This window comes from Aethina tumida, chromosome 1 (genome assembly GCF_024364675.1).
Source record: "Aethina tumida isolate Nest 87 chromosome 1, icAetTumi1.1, whole genome shotgun sequence".
Classification (NCBI taxonomy): domain Eukaryota; kingdom Metazoa; phylum Arthropoda; class Insecta; order Coleoptera; family Nitidulidae; genus Aethina; species Aethina tumida.
This window is the reverse complement of record NC_065435.1, coordinates 46,471,222-46,490,119: the sequence shown is the minus strand read 5'-3', so window position 1 is coordinate 46,490,119 and position 18,898 is coordinate 46,471,222. Positions and strand designations below refer to the sequence as shown.

At 30.6% G+C, this 18,898-nt stretch overlaps 1 protein-coding gene across 3 annotated transcripts in view; it reads right to left on the bottom strand.

Moving 5' to 3' along the window:
- Window positions 1–6,467: 6,467 nt before the first annotated feature.
- Window positions 6,468–18,898, bottom strand: part of LOC109599248 (uncharacterized) — a 115,795-nt gene continuing 103,364 nt past the window's right edge. For 2 of the 3 annotated variants that reach the window (XM_049960978.1, XM_049960980.1), the window contains 2 exons: window positions 11,561–11,812; window positions 6,468–9,487 (listed from right to left, as the gene is read on the bottom strand). In XM_049960978.1, the coding sequence (XP_049816935.1) occupies window positions 9,387–9,487; window positions 11,561–11,812 (353 nt within the window). In that variant the 3' untranslated portion in view covers window positions 6,468–9,386. The remainder of the gene's footprint in view (window positions 9,488–11,560; window positions 11,813–18,898) is intronic. The other variant, XM_049960979.1, reaches the window with a different exon arrangement.

Below are 18,898 nucleotides of genomic sequence, written 5' to 3'. Positions count from 1 at the left end.
TTGCAATTTTGTTAATGGGGCACTATTATAAACCCTGAGACCACACCGAAACCGCCCAGCAGTATAAAAATGACCGCCGCGAAAAAAATCCGTTAACTTTAGTCATTACGTGGCCTTCTTCCACTGAAAAACTATTAACCTACAGCACCAAATTGCCAATTGAAAGAAATATACTGTTTTAATTTAAGACATGGAGGAAGTAATTATCAGATGTTTTATCTTCAGTGGTTTGTTTTATTTCAGAGGTTAATTGCAGGCTTCCCACCTTGTCGTGGTTCTTGTCTCGGATCATTTTTTGTTAGGGAGATATTTCACCGTGTGAGTCATCTTGTTTTGGTACAGCTTGAGCGCGATTAAAGTGCTTGGAACTGTTTTTGGAATATTATAATGGCAGCATCGGTCAACTTTTACCTGGAACAAAATTAATGGTGATAATGTGCAATTTTATCAATGAAGATCACTGCACCAGATAAGGTAAAAATGGGTTAAATCTAATATTATACAATGTTACGAAAAAATGCCGGTGCTGCATTTAATAGATGATGTTAGTACTAATATGACACTAGAAAGTATCATTATCTGGCCTACTAATGGATGTACTGTTGCTGCTGGTATGGAACACGTTCATTAATATTGACAGTTTTGGAGCAAGATCCTAGACCCTATGATTAATGATGGTAGCAATTCATATCGCAATTGACTAAAGTCTCAGCCTATCAATTTTGCATCTATATGTATATGTCATACAATTAAATTAATAAAACGAGAATGACAATTACGAAGCGGAGACAGATGTTAATTGCCGTTAATATAGAAGTTTGTTTAAGTGAATGATTACCATAAAAAGCATTTCAATTATAAGATAAGATTAACATCAGTTTCTTGAATTTTTAGTACACCGAGAAATTATTATCATTTTTCTGTAATAAAGTGATTATATGGCATCTCAATTTGTTGAAGTATTTTTATTAACGAATTTATGATTTTCTAAATCTAGTGGGGAAACTCGCGGACAATAACACGATTATTTGGTCATACGAGTGGTTCTTTCACTAACTGGAAACCTAGTGGTGACTTCCTCATAGCCGTAAATCAAACTATGTTCAAGTGTCTCTTAAAGGCATTTAAATGCATTTGCCGCGCGGTGTCAAGGGACTTAATGTGTCAATGGCTGAAAGGAGTCATTAAAGAAGAGAAGAGGAACCGCCGAGAATAGCATAAGCTCAAGAAGACGGGCAGAAATTGATAAGTAGGCAAAGTGCAGCTCCAGGTGATTGCAGTGACCTCCTTCAAGGTTACCTCCACTTCCTTTTACGGACCGACGTCTTCGCGTGTTGACGGCTTTTTGCCCAACATGCCACACGTGTATACGAGGACCAGTCCGCATGAGATCAGAGTGCCCGCTGATGGTGAGGAGCTCACAAAATTTACGCAATTCGTTCGAAACGGACAAAAAACGAAAAAAAGGAACGATTTTTCTTTTTTGCAAAACATGCCACGGGCAAATTACCCACGGCGGCCGTTGCAAGTTTGCAGGAAGTATGGTCCTTGTATGGCTGGAAATATTTAAGGACGACGGTACCGTTATAAATAAATGATTTAAAGCACCGCAAACATTTTTTCTCATGGAAAGAAACAATACAAACATGTGACGGTTAATTGAACGGTTGAACTTGTATCGTACAAGTTGTATTTTAAAAAAAAACATGTATTGAAATTGTTCTAAATGTTTTCTATTACTTACCAGTTGTTCAGTGAATTTTTTACAAAGTAGGAGTTGTTAAACTAGTATGTATTTGTTATTGCTTATGTACTTTAAATTTATTTACATCTGTTTTTTATGTTAACGAAAAGATTTATACTGTTAGGTTATATTTTCTTCTCAGGCAGAAGATGTAGGCCTATAAAATGAAGGAAATTTCAATTTTGCTTCATTTTATTATTATGAACATCTAACAATAGGAGACAATCAGAATTTACTGAAAACTTAAGAAAAGGTTGATTAAAAAGAATTTTGTTAGTGTCATTAGATTGTTGGTCATGAGAAATAACAAGAAAGAACAATTTTAAAGTTCTAATCAATTAATCGATAGATATCCAGTTAAGTTAAATGTCCTCTGTTACTTCTACTAGACAGATATTCAGTTCACTTGACTAGGTCGACCTCTCATTACTTTGACAATGCAAACGCACATTTTTATAGGCAATACCGGATATGAACATAGCATGGACCTAATTGGCTTTTTGTATTGATTCGAAGCAAACTGGACGTGTATATACAGTAGTGTCCATAATAATAGTAACTTCTTAAAATATATTTATGGTATAATATGAGCTGTACTACTTGGATTGGATGCCAGTACCTATAAAGCTTATTATATATTTTTTTTGTTGTGTCCACTATTCAACTAGTCAAGTAATGTTATTCTTTAAAAAAATATTATTATAATTACTTTTTTATTTTTTAGTGGCAAAATTATTTACTTATTATAACTCCTTTTTAATCATTGATTGAATTGAAACTGTAAAAAATATAATTTAGTGTTACCAATACAGCTACAAAAAGAGTTTAGGGTTAAATAAGTCAATCATTTCCCGTATTGTTAAAGAATTTAGAGAAACTTGGTAGCTACCAAAAAATTAGTTTGAGTTTGAAAAACTTAACAGAAAATAGATAACTGAATAAGTTGAATGTTAAAAAACAATCCAATCTTATCATCAACTGAACTTAAACCTGGAGAAAATGGTGACTTGGTGAAATTAGTGCAAGGAATGTTAGAAAATGGTTAGTGGGGGTTCGTTTGACACCAGATCTAAAAAAAAAATCTAGTTTCTTCTAAAAATGTCCAAAATTTTGCACATAATAGTGGGAACTAGTAGTTTTTAATGGCGAGTTTAAATTTAATTAATATAAAAATAATGACTCTGTTTATGTTAAAGATTCTACAGGGACAAAACTACACAAAAAGTTTTCATTTTGTTCATGTTATGGGGATGCAGCAATTCTTCAGACGTAGGTCCCTTAAACTGATTTATGAACAGCGATACATTAAACAATAATTTGTTTCCATATATTGTAAAAATGTCCAAATTCGACATAAAAATTTTACAAATTTAAATGAACTCCACACAGCAATTCAAGAAACTTGAAGGATCGTCGGATTTATGTCATGGAGATGCGTCACAATTATAAAACAAAAAGGATATTATAAAAAGCGTTCATGTTAAATTAAAATACCTTTCAAAATTAAAGTTGCTATATTTATGTCAAACTTAATTCACAAAAATGCATACAACCTTTTAAACAACAATAGTAAATTAATATTATTTTACAGTTCACATTATTGCTAAAATATTTAATATTGTAAAAAGTTGCTGTAATAATGACCACTACTGTATATTGTATAAAAAGTGTTCCTAACAATTTAACCTTTCTAAAGCTTCAGTCTAACAAAAAGGAACTAAATTAAAATAATTGTTATTACTATTCTAATCCTGATATGCTAAAAAATATTGGAAGGATGAACAGATTATGGTTTATTAATTTTTATTGCTTAATTAAGAGTAAACAATTTACAAAAATTATTATGATTAAGTTTTAATCAGTCTTAAAAATAAATTAGACTTAAATAACTTGACCATGACAATACTCGTTACTGCAACATTATTATGCAACAAAGATTTAATGAAAATAAAAATAAATTGTTTAAAAAATTAATAGTGTATAATTTATTTTTTAAACATGTAAGAGGTTTATTGCAAAAAATTATTTAATTTCAAATTTTTTGTGTGCAGAAAATAAAAGTTAAACAAGCCTGAAGGAAAAATGTTCATTTGTAGGTTTCGAGTATCACAGTACTTGAAATACTTAGATATCATTGACATGGATATGAATGAAAAATAGAAATTTCTCTCAAGTAAATTACATTAATGCAACCATAAACGCCAAGCTATCTTCAATAATAAAACAATCTGTCATTTCAATTTCTATTTGGATTAGTGGAATAATGCTGTAAAATTTTAATTACAACACAGAGAATATAAAGATAAATTGCATATTTTGTCGTCTACATTAATGAAGTGGAGTAAGTGCAATTTTTTAAGACTTCTTATACAGGTTTTTGGGCCACCATGCACGTATGAGATGAATAATATCTTTAGAACGTGTAATTTTCTAATTTTCAAATTACTTAATGTGTGTGTAATTAACCGGTGCCGTACGGGGTATCCTTAATTACATCTTCGAAACAACGCAAGAAGCCAATGAGGCCAACGTAATCCCTAATCAATCGATTTTCCAACTGAAACTGTAAAGTACATAATTCGCTTATGCCATTAGAGAAGCGACTTTAATATTTAGTTGTTAGTTAAGTGAACTTATCTGTTTATTACGATAACATCATGTACATGGATCGTTTCCGCTACAATGTCCCATTTCTACTCTCGATGTGTTCCATATACGTACGCTCAATTAATTAAGTTAAAAATCGTACCGCGTTATTACCAAGTTTAGTTGTCGGACAGTTTAGATAAGAGAGGTATTGACAGGCTGGAACTTACTAGATCGTACATAGTTGGGTTACAATAGGTCACATTTCAAAATAACTAATTTAATACGGCACGCGGAAATGGCGGTTCATATATACGAGCACAAAACAGCGACCAGCATGAAGTGGAGAGAGAGGCATGTGTGATAGAAATATATAAATTGCTCGTTATTATAATTACTGTGGCAAACATTAATTACTGTGTTATGTGAAATACTTGTTATAATTGAAATAGAACTCTGAACAATCCTGGCTGAAATTAATGGATCCCATTTTAAAAGTTGAAAGTTTCTATCTGATAGCATGTTCTAATTAAAATTATTATGAAGCGCTCTTGTGGTTTTCAGAAAATAATTTAAATTTATGCTATTTGATTAGATTTCTTTAGGTGACCTTATAAAGGTTTTGAAAAACTGTTAACAGTACTATACTGTTAAAGATAAATAATATTATTACCAAACCGACCTATATACAAGCAGCACATTGTGTTTGATCCTCAAAGGCACTTTATCTGTTAATTTTTCAAATATAAATTTAAATATTGATATTGTTTTAGCAAATATATGAACATGAGTATCTAATTTACTAATAGGTAAACTTAACATAAACCGTTTTAAACTGCATGGATGGGTTTTTAAAGCTGGACTACTTTACATACAAAGATGGAAAGAATTTTGCACAAATGAGCAATCTCCAGAGTCAAAGATTTGTTTATTGCCTATTATGTAATAAAAGCCCATAATATTGGTGTTACTTTTAAAATGCTGAAATTAATTCTTACTAATTAATATAAAATTTTAACATTTTTATATGTTTAGCTCTAATTAAGTCACAGTTATAACTGTGTCTTCAATCAATTAGAAAGATTAAAGTTTAATGAGTTTGCTGGAATAGGTTTTTATTTAACATCTCTCAGACTTAATGTTTTAATTAATTTAATAATCTTCTTTCTGAATATTAGAAACTTTTCTAAAAATCCGCTTTTATGGTTTTTAATAATTCATCATTATTTAAATAAAACTGTTCTGTTTATTAGTCTTAAATAACAATTAATTATTACAAAAATTAATGAATAAAAAAAACTGGATGCGTTATAAAATCATAAGAATACATAAGAAATTCATTAGCATCATTAATGAAAAACAAATATGCTGTTATGCTCCTATTACTTTTTTATTTTACATACCCATAAACATAAATTCTCATTAAAATCTAATTGAGACCATTACTTGCCTGAATTACTGTTTATTATGTTTTTTTTCGTATCGGTTTTTATGGCTTTTTGTTAATTTGATCTTGAAGTGTTTCATTAAAACTATTGTTTTTAACAGTTCCAGGAATTTAATTACCATTTATCAAGATTCAGTTGCATTTCTCTAAACATAATTGGCTTAAATATGTTTAACGTGTTTAAAAAAATAATAAATTGTATCTCGGGTTAAACAATAGGATGGTTGTTGAGTCCAGACATTAAATTTGCATAAAATTAATGTCACCTACTTTTGCCCAACTTGTAAAGAAGTATTGCAATTATTTTGGTAATATAAAATAGAAATTTTACAGTTACCTCCACATTCCTCTTGTTAAGCAAAATTATCTTAACCATTTTTGGGCAATGCCAATAAACGGCTTGAATATGAAGAGGCACAGGCAAAGTTTGAATTAATTGAAAATTTTTTGTTTAAAATACACCTGTTTTTATATACCGTAACTGAAAAATTACTTTTATTTAGAAAGTCTTTGTCTATTGCAGGACTATTAAGTTTCATAGTTTCGTTTTATTTATTACAGTGACACATAAACGCTGTCCAATAAGAAATATGACTTCTTAAGATTTTTTGTTTAACTGTATTTAAATTGTCAATCATATATTGATTTTTCCGTAATTTTAGCAAAGGTGTTTGAAATAAAAGTAAGAAATCACAGCAAAATTTTATTGTTACAAATTTAACTTACATATTACGGATATAATATGTGGATTATTATAAATTTACAAATTTTAAAATTCCGAATTGTGCATTATAATTATCATGGTGATTACAAATATAAACTACCATATTTTAAACAATGTTTTCTACAATAAACAACTGATATTGAATATAAATCATTTCCATCGGATAAAACGCAACGATTTATTTTAAAACATCGAGAAAACAACGGTCAATAAATAATTTTAACAAAATAAAACACAAAAAGCCAATTAACAGTAAGAGATCATATAAAAACAACAATGTCTATATTAGCTAATATTACCCGGTTGTCCGAACATGATGAATCGTTTTGACAATTGTTGAAAAAATTGAAAACGGAGACGTGTTGTGGGTATTGGGAGCTTTTAGTAAAGAACACAGTGGACGGAATATGGTGTTTAATCTTGAGTTTGTGCTAGGCAAACACGATCACACAAAATACCATAAGAACGTGACGACTCAGAAGCATTTTGTTGTCACGGTTTAAAGCAAAATTAAAAATTATTTCGGATTTGTAATTTCGGCAAATTTCAGAAAGTCCATTTTCAATTGTTTTCAACTTCCATCAGAAATTATAAAAAACCACATAGACTGGCGAATATTATATTTAAATTAACACATACAATAACTTCATGTCCAAAGTTGCATAGAACTTTATACAAACTCTTACACAAGTTTGTAATGAAATTCGGTAATACAGTGCAACACTTTGATAGAAGTAATCTTTAAGATACAGAAGAAAGGGGTAAACTATATATTGGCACTTATACAATTAAACCTTATTAGCTAAACACATAAAAGACACCTTTAAAATGGAAGATATACACATTTATTAAAAATCCAAAAATTAGAGTAGAGCAAAACATCTGAAAAACATTTTTTAATCGTATTTATAAAAACTACTTGTTTTAAAGCATCGTCAGCAAAATTCAAATTTCAAAAACAATGAGAATATAAATAATATCATTATTACAATTTCCTACTAATTTCTTGTAAACTGGTTTACATGTTATCACACCATGTCCTAAACATAGTAATTTTACAAATATTATCAAATAGTTCAAACCGCTACTAACTACTTGTAACAATTTGACAAAAGATTACAACCAACAATAAAAATTCTAACATCCTTTGCTCTACTCAGCTAAAATACACATAGATTTTACAATGATCAATGAATACTGATTCTAACAAGACAATTATATGAGACAATATTTGTTAAACATAGATATGGAATATATTTCTGCTATTTTTCAGTCCGTAATTAAATCTATACAATCCCAAAATCCTAACAAAGCCTATACAAGGCACAAATAAAATTGGTCAAATTGTCTAGTATGTTAAATTTTTTTGATTCAAAACAACTGATCGGATTAACTAATAACCATAATTGTTCATAATAACAAAATATAAATTCTATTATGTTAATTAACTAATTTATTAAAGAATTATTTAAAAAATATTTTCTATTTTTTAGTAACACAAGAAAGGCTGAAATCATATACAGTTAAACAAATATCAGTAACGATATTCACAGTACAATCTTAATCTTTAAAAGCGTGTTAACTGATTAACTGTATATGCATATATTTTTTGTAAATATACAAAACTAATACTTATCCAAATTTATGTATTATAACGTAGATATATACTCAATCAACAATGGAATTACAAACTTCTTAAAGCTTCACCTTGCTCAAATTTATTTATTTATTTTTTCTAATACTTACATGTAACTGTCTTTAGGGATTAAATTTTACTAGTATAATAAATATTCTATACATCTCTACCTTACATATTATACACTATCATCTTTTATTTGCTACAAATATGGACCCAATTTGATTAATTGCAAAAAATTTCAATTTATGACAAATAATTATTGCCATTCAATGTTTCTCTTTCAGCTTTGGCATTTTGTTGTTGTGAACAAAATTGAAAAAGACCTATGAGAAAAATTCAAGAAAAATGAATAGTCAGTAGTCCAGTTTACCTATGGCATAGTTGATAAAAATTGTAAAGCATCAGTAAAAATTAGTTAAATATTTTTCTCATATATACTTTTTGAAAGTTTTCACAATTCTGGTCAATTAAAACGGATTTTGGTGTTCATAATAAAATGGACCCAGTTAAGTTAATAGTATTTGAAATACAGATATGTAGAGGAAGTCGAGGATGTTAGTACGTGTGACTGTTAAAATAATTCGAAACATATCAGCAATAATATAAAAACTTCATTAATTAAAATACACATAGAAAATACGTAGGATAAAAATATACAAATGCAATACAAAAATGTGCAACACAGTAAAAAAATCACAATATAAATTGTACTAGAGCCCCTAGTATCGGTAGAATAAAGAATATAATAAAAACGAACAATATATACATATATAGTAGGGGGCCAAGTCCTAAAACTAATTAATAAATTATCCTAACCTAACTACAGTTGCAATGTTTTCCAAAATGCCTCAAGCAGTAATTTTTGTGATTGTTATAGCAGTTCCTATCTTAATAAATACCCTGTATTCCGTCTTTTTAGTATCATTTTATATATCAATATATAATTGTAACTACATTCCTAACCAAAACCAAGATTTCCTTTGCCATGCAGGGAGTCCAGAGATTACTGAAACTTTATTTTCAGTGCAACAACAAGCGCCGATCCAATTTCGCTACAAAACACAATTAAATTGACAAAACAATCAATTAAAACTTCAAATCACACATGCGATCGATCAGTGCATATCCCTTTATAATTCATATACGTTTTTTGATTTTATAAAAGCACACATTGGAACACGTTGCAACTGTACTTTTGATTATTATTTGATTGTTTTCAAATTAAACAAAATAAATGGGTAATAATTTAAAGTACATGCAGATTTTCGCATGATTTTGATTTGCTGTCGCGTGCCCATACTTTTCCCAACAGGCTTCTCACTTTTAAGCTGGCCGACGTCCTCGAACCTGAAGAAAAGAACGTAAATAAAACATAAACAATATAAAATGAAATAAAGAAATGCCGTGAATCTTTTAAAACTTCTTGATTGTTGTGTAAACAAAAATCGGCGACGAATTTGTGAGTTCCATTTACAAAATCAATATATAAAATTTACATACTGAATAAGAAATTTATTTATTTTGTGGTTTTGCTTATCGTACATTTCGACCCCCCTATTGTTTATGTTATTATAAGATACAAAAAAAGTTTCAGAATATATTTGTAGTATTCCTGAGTTTTTAGATACTTAAAAATTCAGTGATGTGCATGTATTATGAATGTAGAGGGTTAATGTGCGTCAAAGACCTAAAATTAAAATGCCGTGAAAACACCATCAAAAAGAATTAAAAAAGTAATAGTCGTATAATTAAACATCTGTCAAAGTTTTATTGGTATTTATTGGGAAGTAATATAGGTAATTGAAATTCTAAACTACATTTTACAGGAAGTAACAGACCAAAAATCAATGTAGGAAACTATACCGATTGGAAAGCCTTTGATCTTACTGAATTTTGAGACATCATGCACGACAGACAGAGACATTAAAAGATTCTCACTACGAAGCAAATTTGCAGACTTTTACTATCTCTGTCGTGCTCTCTCAAAATTCAGTGGGATCAAACGGTCGGTTTTCGATTTGTTTCGGTGGTTAGACAACTAAATACAATCAAAATAATTTCTACTTTGATTGAATTTTAAACAAAATAAATGCACAATGTGACTGGTCACAGAAATAGCACAAATTTAAAAAATATATATTATATTAAATAATTTATACATATTGATTATAACCATCTGTAACTATCCATGATTCTTAAATTAATAACTACAATTCATTTAAATTTGGTTTTTAGTATTTTGATGGAGACTTGATGCTGTTCCATAAGTTTTAAATTGGATTTAGATCCGGACTTTTTCGTTGGGTAATCATCACTTTCTTTTAACCAATTTGTAACAACTTTAGGCGCATGATTCGATCATTAACTGGAAAATCATCGTTGCCAAAGGGTGATATTCTATGTCTATACATGGAAAGGTTTAAGTTACCAATAATTTTGTGTAACAGTATTACTTGGTATGCCAAGAAAAGGTACCCTAAACTATAACTTTTTCTCCACCGTGTTTGAAAGTTTTTGTAGGTTCAATATTTTTTTTGGAAAGTGCCACAAAATGTAAATATATTTATTTGAATGTGCTATTTCTTTGGCTAACCGAATAAGACTAATTGTGTGTTTAAGTAAAATCTCGTTTTTAAAATGTGTGAAAAAAAAGATGAAAAACGTATGGAATATTGAAATATGTTACTGAATATACTTTTATGAAATATCTTATTTTTTTATTTAAAAGGTTTTATAGTAAGTTGTTATTGGTAGTAATAAGGTAACTTTGATGTTTGATGACTAGAAATAAAATAAAAAATTATCTTTCAAATAAATTATGCATGCATGCAAATGGACATTTCTCCTTTAAAAATATATATTTGGTATGATGTGTATATTGGAATATTCAGAAATACTTTTTTGTATCTCCTCCATTAAAATAAATAATAGGGGGAGGCTCACAAAATGAAATGAACAATGAAAACAATTTCTGTCGTGGAAATCCATAAAGCACCTAATAATGATTAATGAATTGATATAGAATTATTTAATACGTAGTAGCATACGACTACAATGTTTTTATTGGTAAAATACAATTCATCATTCATAAATGTATTTTGTCGTGTGTAGGTATTTTCATGAGTTATATTTATTTGTTCAAAAAATAATCCGAAAGCAACGACCAAGCTATTAAAATGTCGTATACATAAACACACACATTTGATTTAGTTGATTACATTTATAAACCATGGAATAACACATGTATTTATAGGAGCGAAATAAAAATAGTAAATAAAACGAATTATTTTATGCGAATGAAAGAAAGTAAAACGAAAAGCACGATCAGCGTCTGAAAATTAGATAACGAAAGAATTTCCTCGACAATGAAACGGCGCAGAAATTGCGGAAAGTTTTCTAATTTAATACTTATATACTGACCTCTGTATTTCTTTGGAGAGTTTTGCGCACTGCCCGTGGGAGTAGCAGTTCCCGATCCGGGCGACTTGTTCCTGTTCAAGTTCTTCTTCGAGGAGCTGCGCTTTCTGAATAGGTCCCTGCTGCGTTCCGGATTCTCCAACTTCAATCTGATCTGTGTCAGGATGCCTACCAGCAATTCGTCGACGTTGTGGTTGATCCCCACAGATGTCTCTATGTACTTGCAATCATACGATGTGGCCATCGATTTACCTTCTGCAACGATAAATTATGAAAGTTTATTGTCGGCGGGTACAACTTTTACTCGGTAACAAAATATACATGTGTCCGACTTTATAATAAATTATGCGGAGCCAAATTGTATCAACGATTTTGTTACACCTAAACCAACCGTGGATCATGCGAGTGAATTTAATTAATAAATAGTCCGGGGATTCACCCGTATTTAAATGAATTTTTAAGTTGCGCCAATTAATACACCCACACAGGAAATATTTAAATAATTAAACCTGAAAACGTGTTGGGAAATAATTTAAAATTTCTTCGGGTGGAAAGTAAGAAGAAGTTAATTAAGATGATGAGTTTCTGTTTCACGTGCGCAATGATTGAAACCCGACCTTTTTACCTTTTAAAAGATCCTGAAAAACGATGAAATGCCCGGTGGAATATAAAAAGTCAAATAACATACGGACCTTTTCAGGTTTAATTAAAATTGATTCGACCCTGAAGTGAAATATTTAAGATAAACGATCGCAGTACAAATCAATTATTTTTTTCTTTGCGGCCGCTTTTCGATCAGTTACTAATGAGTGCGGCAACTAATTTTGAAGAGTTTGCGAGTATCGCATCGACAATTATCGTAAATTTTTGTTATGTTTGAGGAAACGTTTCTTGTAATCATTCAATCGATTTCTGTCGCTGCCAATGGAGGCGTAGCGTTAAAAATCGATGGATTATAAATGTACGTTTAACTTCTCAAATGCAACACTATTTGTTGCAAGGAATTGGGTCAAAAAAAAATAATGAAGATAAATTATCTACGGGCGATACGGTATTTTAGTTACATTAGTAAATTAGTCTGGAATAAAAAGGTGGTTTGAATCGATAAATTAAATAGATATGATTGGTCCGCTTGTTAACTGTCTTCCAACGTGATTACTTATTTATTTTCAGGACACTTATAAAAAGGATTTACGTTTCATTGTCGTAATATTTATGCCAATTCCAGGACGTCTGGTTGAAGAATATTGATTGTCATTTTAAAAATAAATTTATAAATGTAAGCCGGAATTTCCCTTGGAACATCCAGTTGGATACGATTGAAATATAATTGGATTTTGAATTCCACGAATTATTAACGGCAAGCAAAAATTTTTGTTAATTAATATTTTGTCCGATCGATACGTTTGGAAATGTCGTCGGTCCTGCATCGCATTAAGTTCATTTCTGAGAAGCAAACCTTGCGGTGCCGGAATGGTGGCATGCACGATCATCGTATAATAACATAAATTCCCGAACGGGTCTCGGAATATCCGTGAGTGTAACGCCGTAATCGGAAGTAGTGGTTATTCTAAGAAATTTGATGGATGGTAATTTCCGGATTTCGTGAAAAGTCGATAGATGTTAGTCGAGTTCATCGGTGTCCGGGCTGTTAAATGCAACGTCATTTATTTTCTGAATACGTGTCAGATGCGGAAGAAAAATTGGTGCAATCCCGTGTCCGGTTAATACCGTTAGATATATCAGGGATTTATGTCGGATTGCTCCTGATAGAACCGGAGTTTTAATAGAACTAAACCTGGCTTGTGTATACGGTTATGGTTTAGCAGGAAGAAATGTTTAACGTTGCCGATACCCGAATGAGTGTGTGCGATCATTGATTTCGAGCGTTGTATTTAACTTAATTAAATCGTTTTCGTTTCGACTTTTATTTCTTCACGTGCCACCCAATAATTGGACGAGTTAACATAAGTTTTCTCGCATGGGCTAATTAGAATGGGGAATGCGGGACGCGTTTAATAAATTTATAGGTGGTAAGCATGAACGGGAACTGTGACTAGCAATGATATTCAAATAGAAGGCGTACCACGTCGGCAATAAATCTGCCGCGAAATTGATAAAAGTTTTATGGGCCCGCAATTAAAGATAACGAGGAAGACTAATTTTTTAATTGGTTTGGATTCGAATTTTGTGGTGTCACGGAACAGCGAAATCAGCGACCGTAAATTGATTTTCGAGATGGCACTGCACACAACGGAACGAACTAATTAAACACTGTTACATTGTTTTAAATGGTTTCGGAATTGTTTGGTATTTTCGTGTGACTAAACGTAAAATCGCTGGAGGTGTAATGAAATTCGTTGTTCAGGCACTGGTTTCCATTTTGTTTTGGGGGCACCATTTTCGGAATGTATTATTTATTTAGACGGCACTGCGAATCCGAAAACGTTGATGACGGTCTATTAAGCCCGAATAATGTTCAAAGCTTTATTTCACGGATAAAATCTAAACTTTAGGGAAAAAAATCAAGTCAAGTGATCAGTAAAATAACGAAAATGTAAAGGATAAAAGGATTCCAGTAACTGAATAAATTAGTTGAAGCTAATCCCCGTGCAGATTTAAAAGATATATCTCTGCCCCGGTTCTTTTGTACTTTTAACTCACACCTTTCAAAACTTTTTTCGCCGACCCCTCGAAGTCTAAACGGTTTTTCCTTTAAAATGAATTTTTTAATTGCTTATTTACATTTAGAAAAAATTAATTAAGCCGTTACAAAATTTTTAATAAAGTTTCTAAACGGGGATAAATGCTTTTGAAGCCGATCGCCGAAATTCATTAGTTGTTTTTGACGATGAAGGTGTATTTGAACTTTTCTTAAATATTAATTAACTTCTGGCACAGTTTAGTCTAAAATAAACCTATGACCTTTTAAACAATTTAATTAAAGAACTGAATAAATAACAATACAGTTTGGAAACAATCGTTACGCAACATTTGTTTCCATTTATTTAGATAAAGGGTTGAGTTTTATTGACCTTAAAAATATGTTAAAATATGGATATTTAAATTATACATCTCTTTCGTCAGAATGGAGCAATTATGCTGTTAAATTATTGTCCTAATGGCATTTTCCCCTCAGTTCAAAGCTCAAGCTGGAAGGCAACAGTATTTGAGATTTTACCAATTTGGAGTGACATCTAAAATCTTTGAAATCTTTGAAACTAGAAACTTGTAGTAAAAGGAGAAGCGTTTAATTGGTATTAAAGATAAGAGTCGTGTTCTGATGAAATATTAAGATGCCACTTTAGAGCACTGACCGAGTCTGGTTGCTGAACGATTGTGTTCTGTAATAATTACAATAATTTACGTTTAATTATATATTTATTTGGAGATCATCTTGAATAGGCACATATTTATAGAGTTAATAAAAATATGTAGCTTCAATAGCAGAAAAACTAGAGGCCATAAAAGCTGTCTTGTTTTCAAAATTTTTTTAAGGCGAATATTCCTAGTGGTAACCGTAAGTATAACAACTTATTAAAATACGTACAATTTTTCTATCCATCTTTTGCATATTATAATTATTTCATCATTGGTGAAGTTATAATTATGACTAAATAAGTCAATCGTTTCTTATATTGTTAAAAAATTTAAACAAATTTCGAAGAATTTCATAAAACAATCCAATTGTTTAATCATTAAATTTCAGAATTAGAGTTGGTGTATTTATAACCAGTTCTATTTAGAAAATTATATTTAATCTTTTATAGAATAAGAATATATAATATGTTGTGTTCAGTCCCATATGGCAAAATCTATATCTCGCCATTACTTGATTGAACAGAAAATTTATATTTACATTTTTTGTAGAAAATTGGACACTCTACAAAAAACGTATCTTACAATTATTTCAATACTCTTAGTGTTTGTAAGTTATCGGAAGTCAAAGTTTGAAGAATTTAACAAAATTTCAAAAAAATATATAATCGCCCTATTATATAACATGCTGTACAAAACAACAATAGTAAATTAATATTATTATAAAAGTTCATACTAAATTATGACTTTTATTTAAAATATTTAACATTTTAAAAAATTGCTATAATAATGACCACTACTGTAACTATACTGACATCATTACTGACAGTTATTTAATAGTTATATTGTTGGAACATGCTGATAAATTCAAAAAGTTTTATATTTGAAAATAAAGCTTTTACCCATTGGACACTGTTCAAAGGGCTGTACGACCTCTAGCCCTTCTGATACTGTAGTTAATTTTGAACACTTTATATATCCACTTGTGTATCAAGAATGTCCCCTAAAAGCTGTACATAATGAAAAGAAAAAACTAATAGCCCTTTCAACATTTTAAACGATCTTTCACATCAAATAAATAGATTATTCTCCATTCTCTCCCATTCAGGTTTACGATTTTAGCACAGCTTGAGGATATATCACTGTAATTGATTTAGAGCGTAATATAATATCATTAGAGCCTATCGTAGTCTTCAATGAGCCTCGTAACATACAGGAATTGTATCGGAACAGACGGCTGGGATCTGGAGATTCCGATTTCCTCGATGGGAGCCAACCGCTCTAACCGAGCCGATACATTTTCGGCAACGTTCAGGTTATTTGCTGCCAGAGCTGGGTAATTACAATCTGGAGGTTGATAGAGGAATGAATTTTCTAACTTGGAACGACCTAGTTAGTTCGGTGAGGGTGTTCGTTGTGAAAACGATCTTTCAATTGTTCGACAAAACATCATTACAGGTCGCATTTGATTGGCTTCGGAAATTAAATGCCGCAGGTTGGGTCGGGTTTAACAAATTGATGTAAACCAAACTATGTTGTTTGTGTTACTACTTCTGTTTATTATTTACCCGAGAGATCCTAACTTCAATTATATATAAATGTGTGTGTGTGTGTGTGGACATTTCTGCCTAAACACATATACGTATTTTCTTCCGTTTCTTGTTTACCACACATAAAGTTTCTTGAAACATTTTGATTGCCTGCAAAGCTCAAACACAAATAAACCGATGCAGCGTTAATAATATCCACTTTAACGGATAATAATTTACTTTAATCCACTACATTCACGGGTTCGACAAAACAAATTAAATTATATTCTGTCGAACTGGATTTATTGCTTAATCATTTAGCACAGTTTCCGCAAGTGCGCTTGAGTTTTCAGCAAGAGTCGAAACTAATTCCCTTTGGGGAATGCGGAAAGTTTGAAACCTAAATGAAAGATCCCCAAAAGTTCACCTGGAGGAAACGAAACTACACTTTGAATTATGACATTTCATTGTAAAGTTAAATTAATTTTCACAAAATAAAGTTCGTCCGCGGCCCTTAAATAGAAAACACGCGTCTAAGATTGAATGTATGCATTCGTGTGACAACGTTGTCTCCAAGGATAACATGGAACGTTAGCAAATAGTCCTGTTGAGGTACACGTATAATGCGATTCAATTTCACTGTCTACTTTGTTTCCACGATTAGAAATCAAGTAGGTGTCATGTTCAGGGACAGCAGAAGGACAATAATAGGACAAAAGATAAGGGTGAAGGTTGTCAATCGAGGGGGTAGACATGTTAATTAAAATGAGGACGGGCATATCTCCTGACCTATTCACATATTTCCACATAACCTGGACCACTACGGCCCTTATAACCTGTCATGGAAAGGTTCAACTGCGTGTGAACTAACTAAAGAAATAATTCTAAGCGAAGTCCGGCTAACGTGCAAAATAAGGTGGGTATTATTAAAATTTGTTTATCCACTTAACGTTAATTATATTTGTGCAGCGGAAGGGTGGTTTACAAAAAGCTATTTGAATAATGTTTAACTCACCATTATGTACTCTATTATTACCGTTATACTGGAGACTTTCCCTTCTTATTCAAATTAACGAGAAAATATGTGGTGTAACGTGCTGTTCCACTGCATTGCGTAAGATAATGCGATACGTCAAGAAGAGATTAAAAGTTACTTTGCATATAATTTTAATTAAGCACTTAAATAAAAAAATACTTTTTACTTTGAAGAGAATATCTAGGAATCTAAAATTACACAGTTTGCATTATTTGTGTCGTAACTGTAAGAAGTAATAACAAAACTAATTAAATTTCATAATATATCATTATTTTAGTATTAATTTTATATTTGTAAAATATCACAAATAAATGATGAATTTTAGGAATTTTGTTTTAGCAATATTAAAAATTTATATTATATTATATTTTATTTATTATATTAAAATTTATGAAATTAATATATGTGATTTCCACAATATTATTTATTAATTTAATGTTGAAATTATTTTTATCTACGGTAATCTACAATTCCAACGAAGTTAAAGCAGTGCCCGTAAATTATACTTGACTCGAAACATCCTGTCCTTTATCAAGATAACTCTCTTCCGGGAATGTCCTAACACAGTTTACATACTTCGAAAAATTAAAGTCGCTTTAGAAAGTTTATTTCAAATATCTGAATACACAAGTTAACCTAGTAAAAGTTTACATTTGAATAAAGTCATCCGATAAATTTTCTCGTCCTTTCGGACTTCTAAAGCTAAAGACGTCACTGGAGAAGTGTTTCATTTTTTTATAACAAAATTAACGATATTCTTACATGTGTCAAGATAAATTAAATCGGAAACTTTCTTGTTCGCCAATTTAGTTAATATTGTACTTCTCACCGGGGTGAGTATATTTTTAGCAGACCTAATGAGAGCCCGTCAACTTTGATCATCCTTTGTTAGATAAGTATCGTTTTCGATGGAGAAGCCAAATAAAGGGCGCCCTCGAAATGGCTCCGGCTATTAGAATTTTTATCAGGTTGTATTAAAAATTTTCAGTAACAAACGTAATTAAATGCTGAAAAAATAATGTTTATGTTAATTTTACAAGCAATTATTCGACTTTGAGCGAAATGTAATTGCCAAGCTTATTACTTATAATGTATAAATAATTTGATGTAAACTTGTTCAGCAATATTTTCCCAATCTGTTACAAAGGGAGTCACGACGGTCTTTATCCGCTAATTAGCTGCTTTTACATCGTTAACGAGCGTCGATATAAATTATAAAACAGCGCTCACAATTAGATTCTTAATTACTGAAAAAGTGCCCTCATTCCGAATATCACTAATTCGCAACTGAAAAAGTTTGTTTAATTTATATTTATCAGACAGTATATATTACTGAAAACATATTTGGGCTAATTTATGCCAATATTTACAGTTATAACAATATTTATTTGTTAAAATTTCACAGTTAATTGAAGTACTGATACGTGTCATTATTATTAATGAATATTAATATGATTC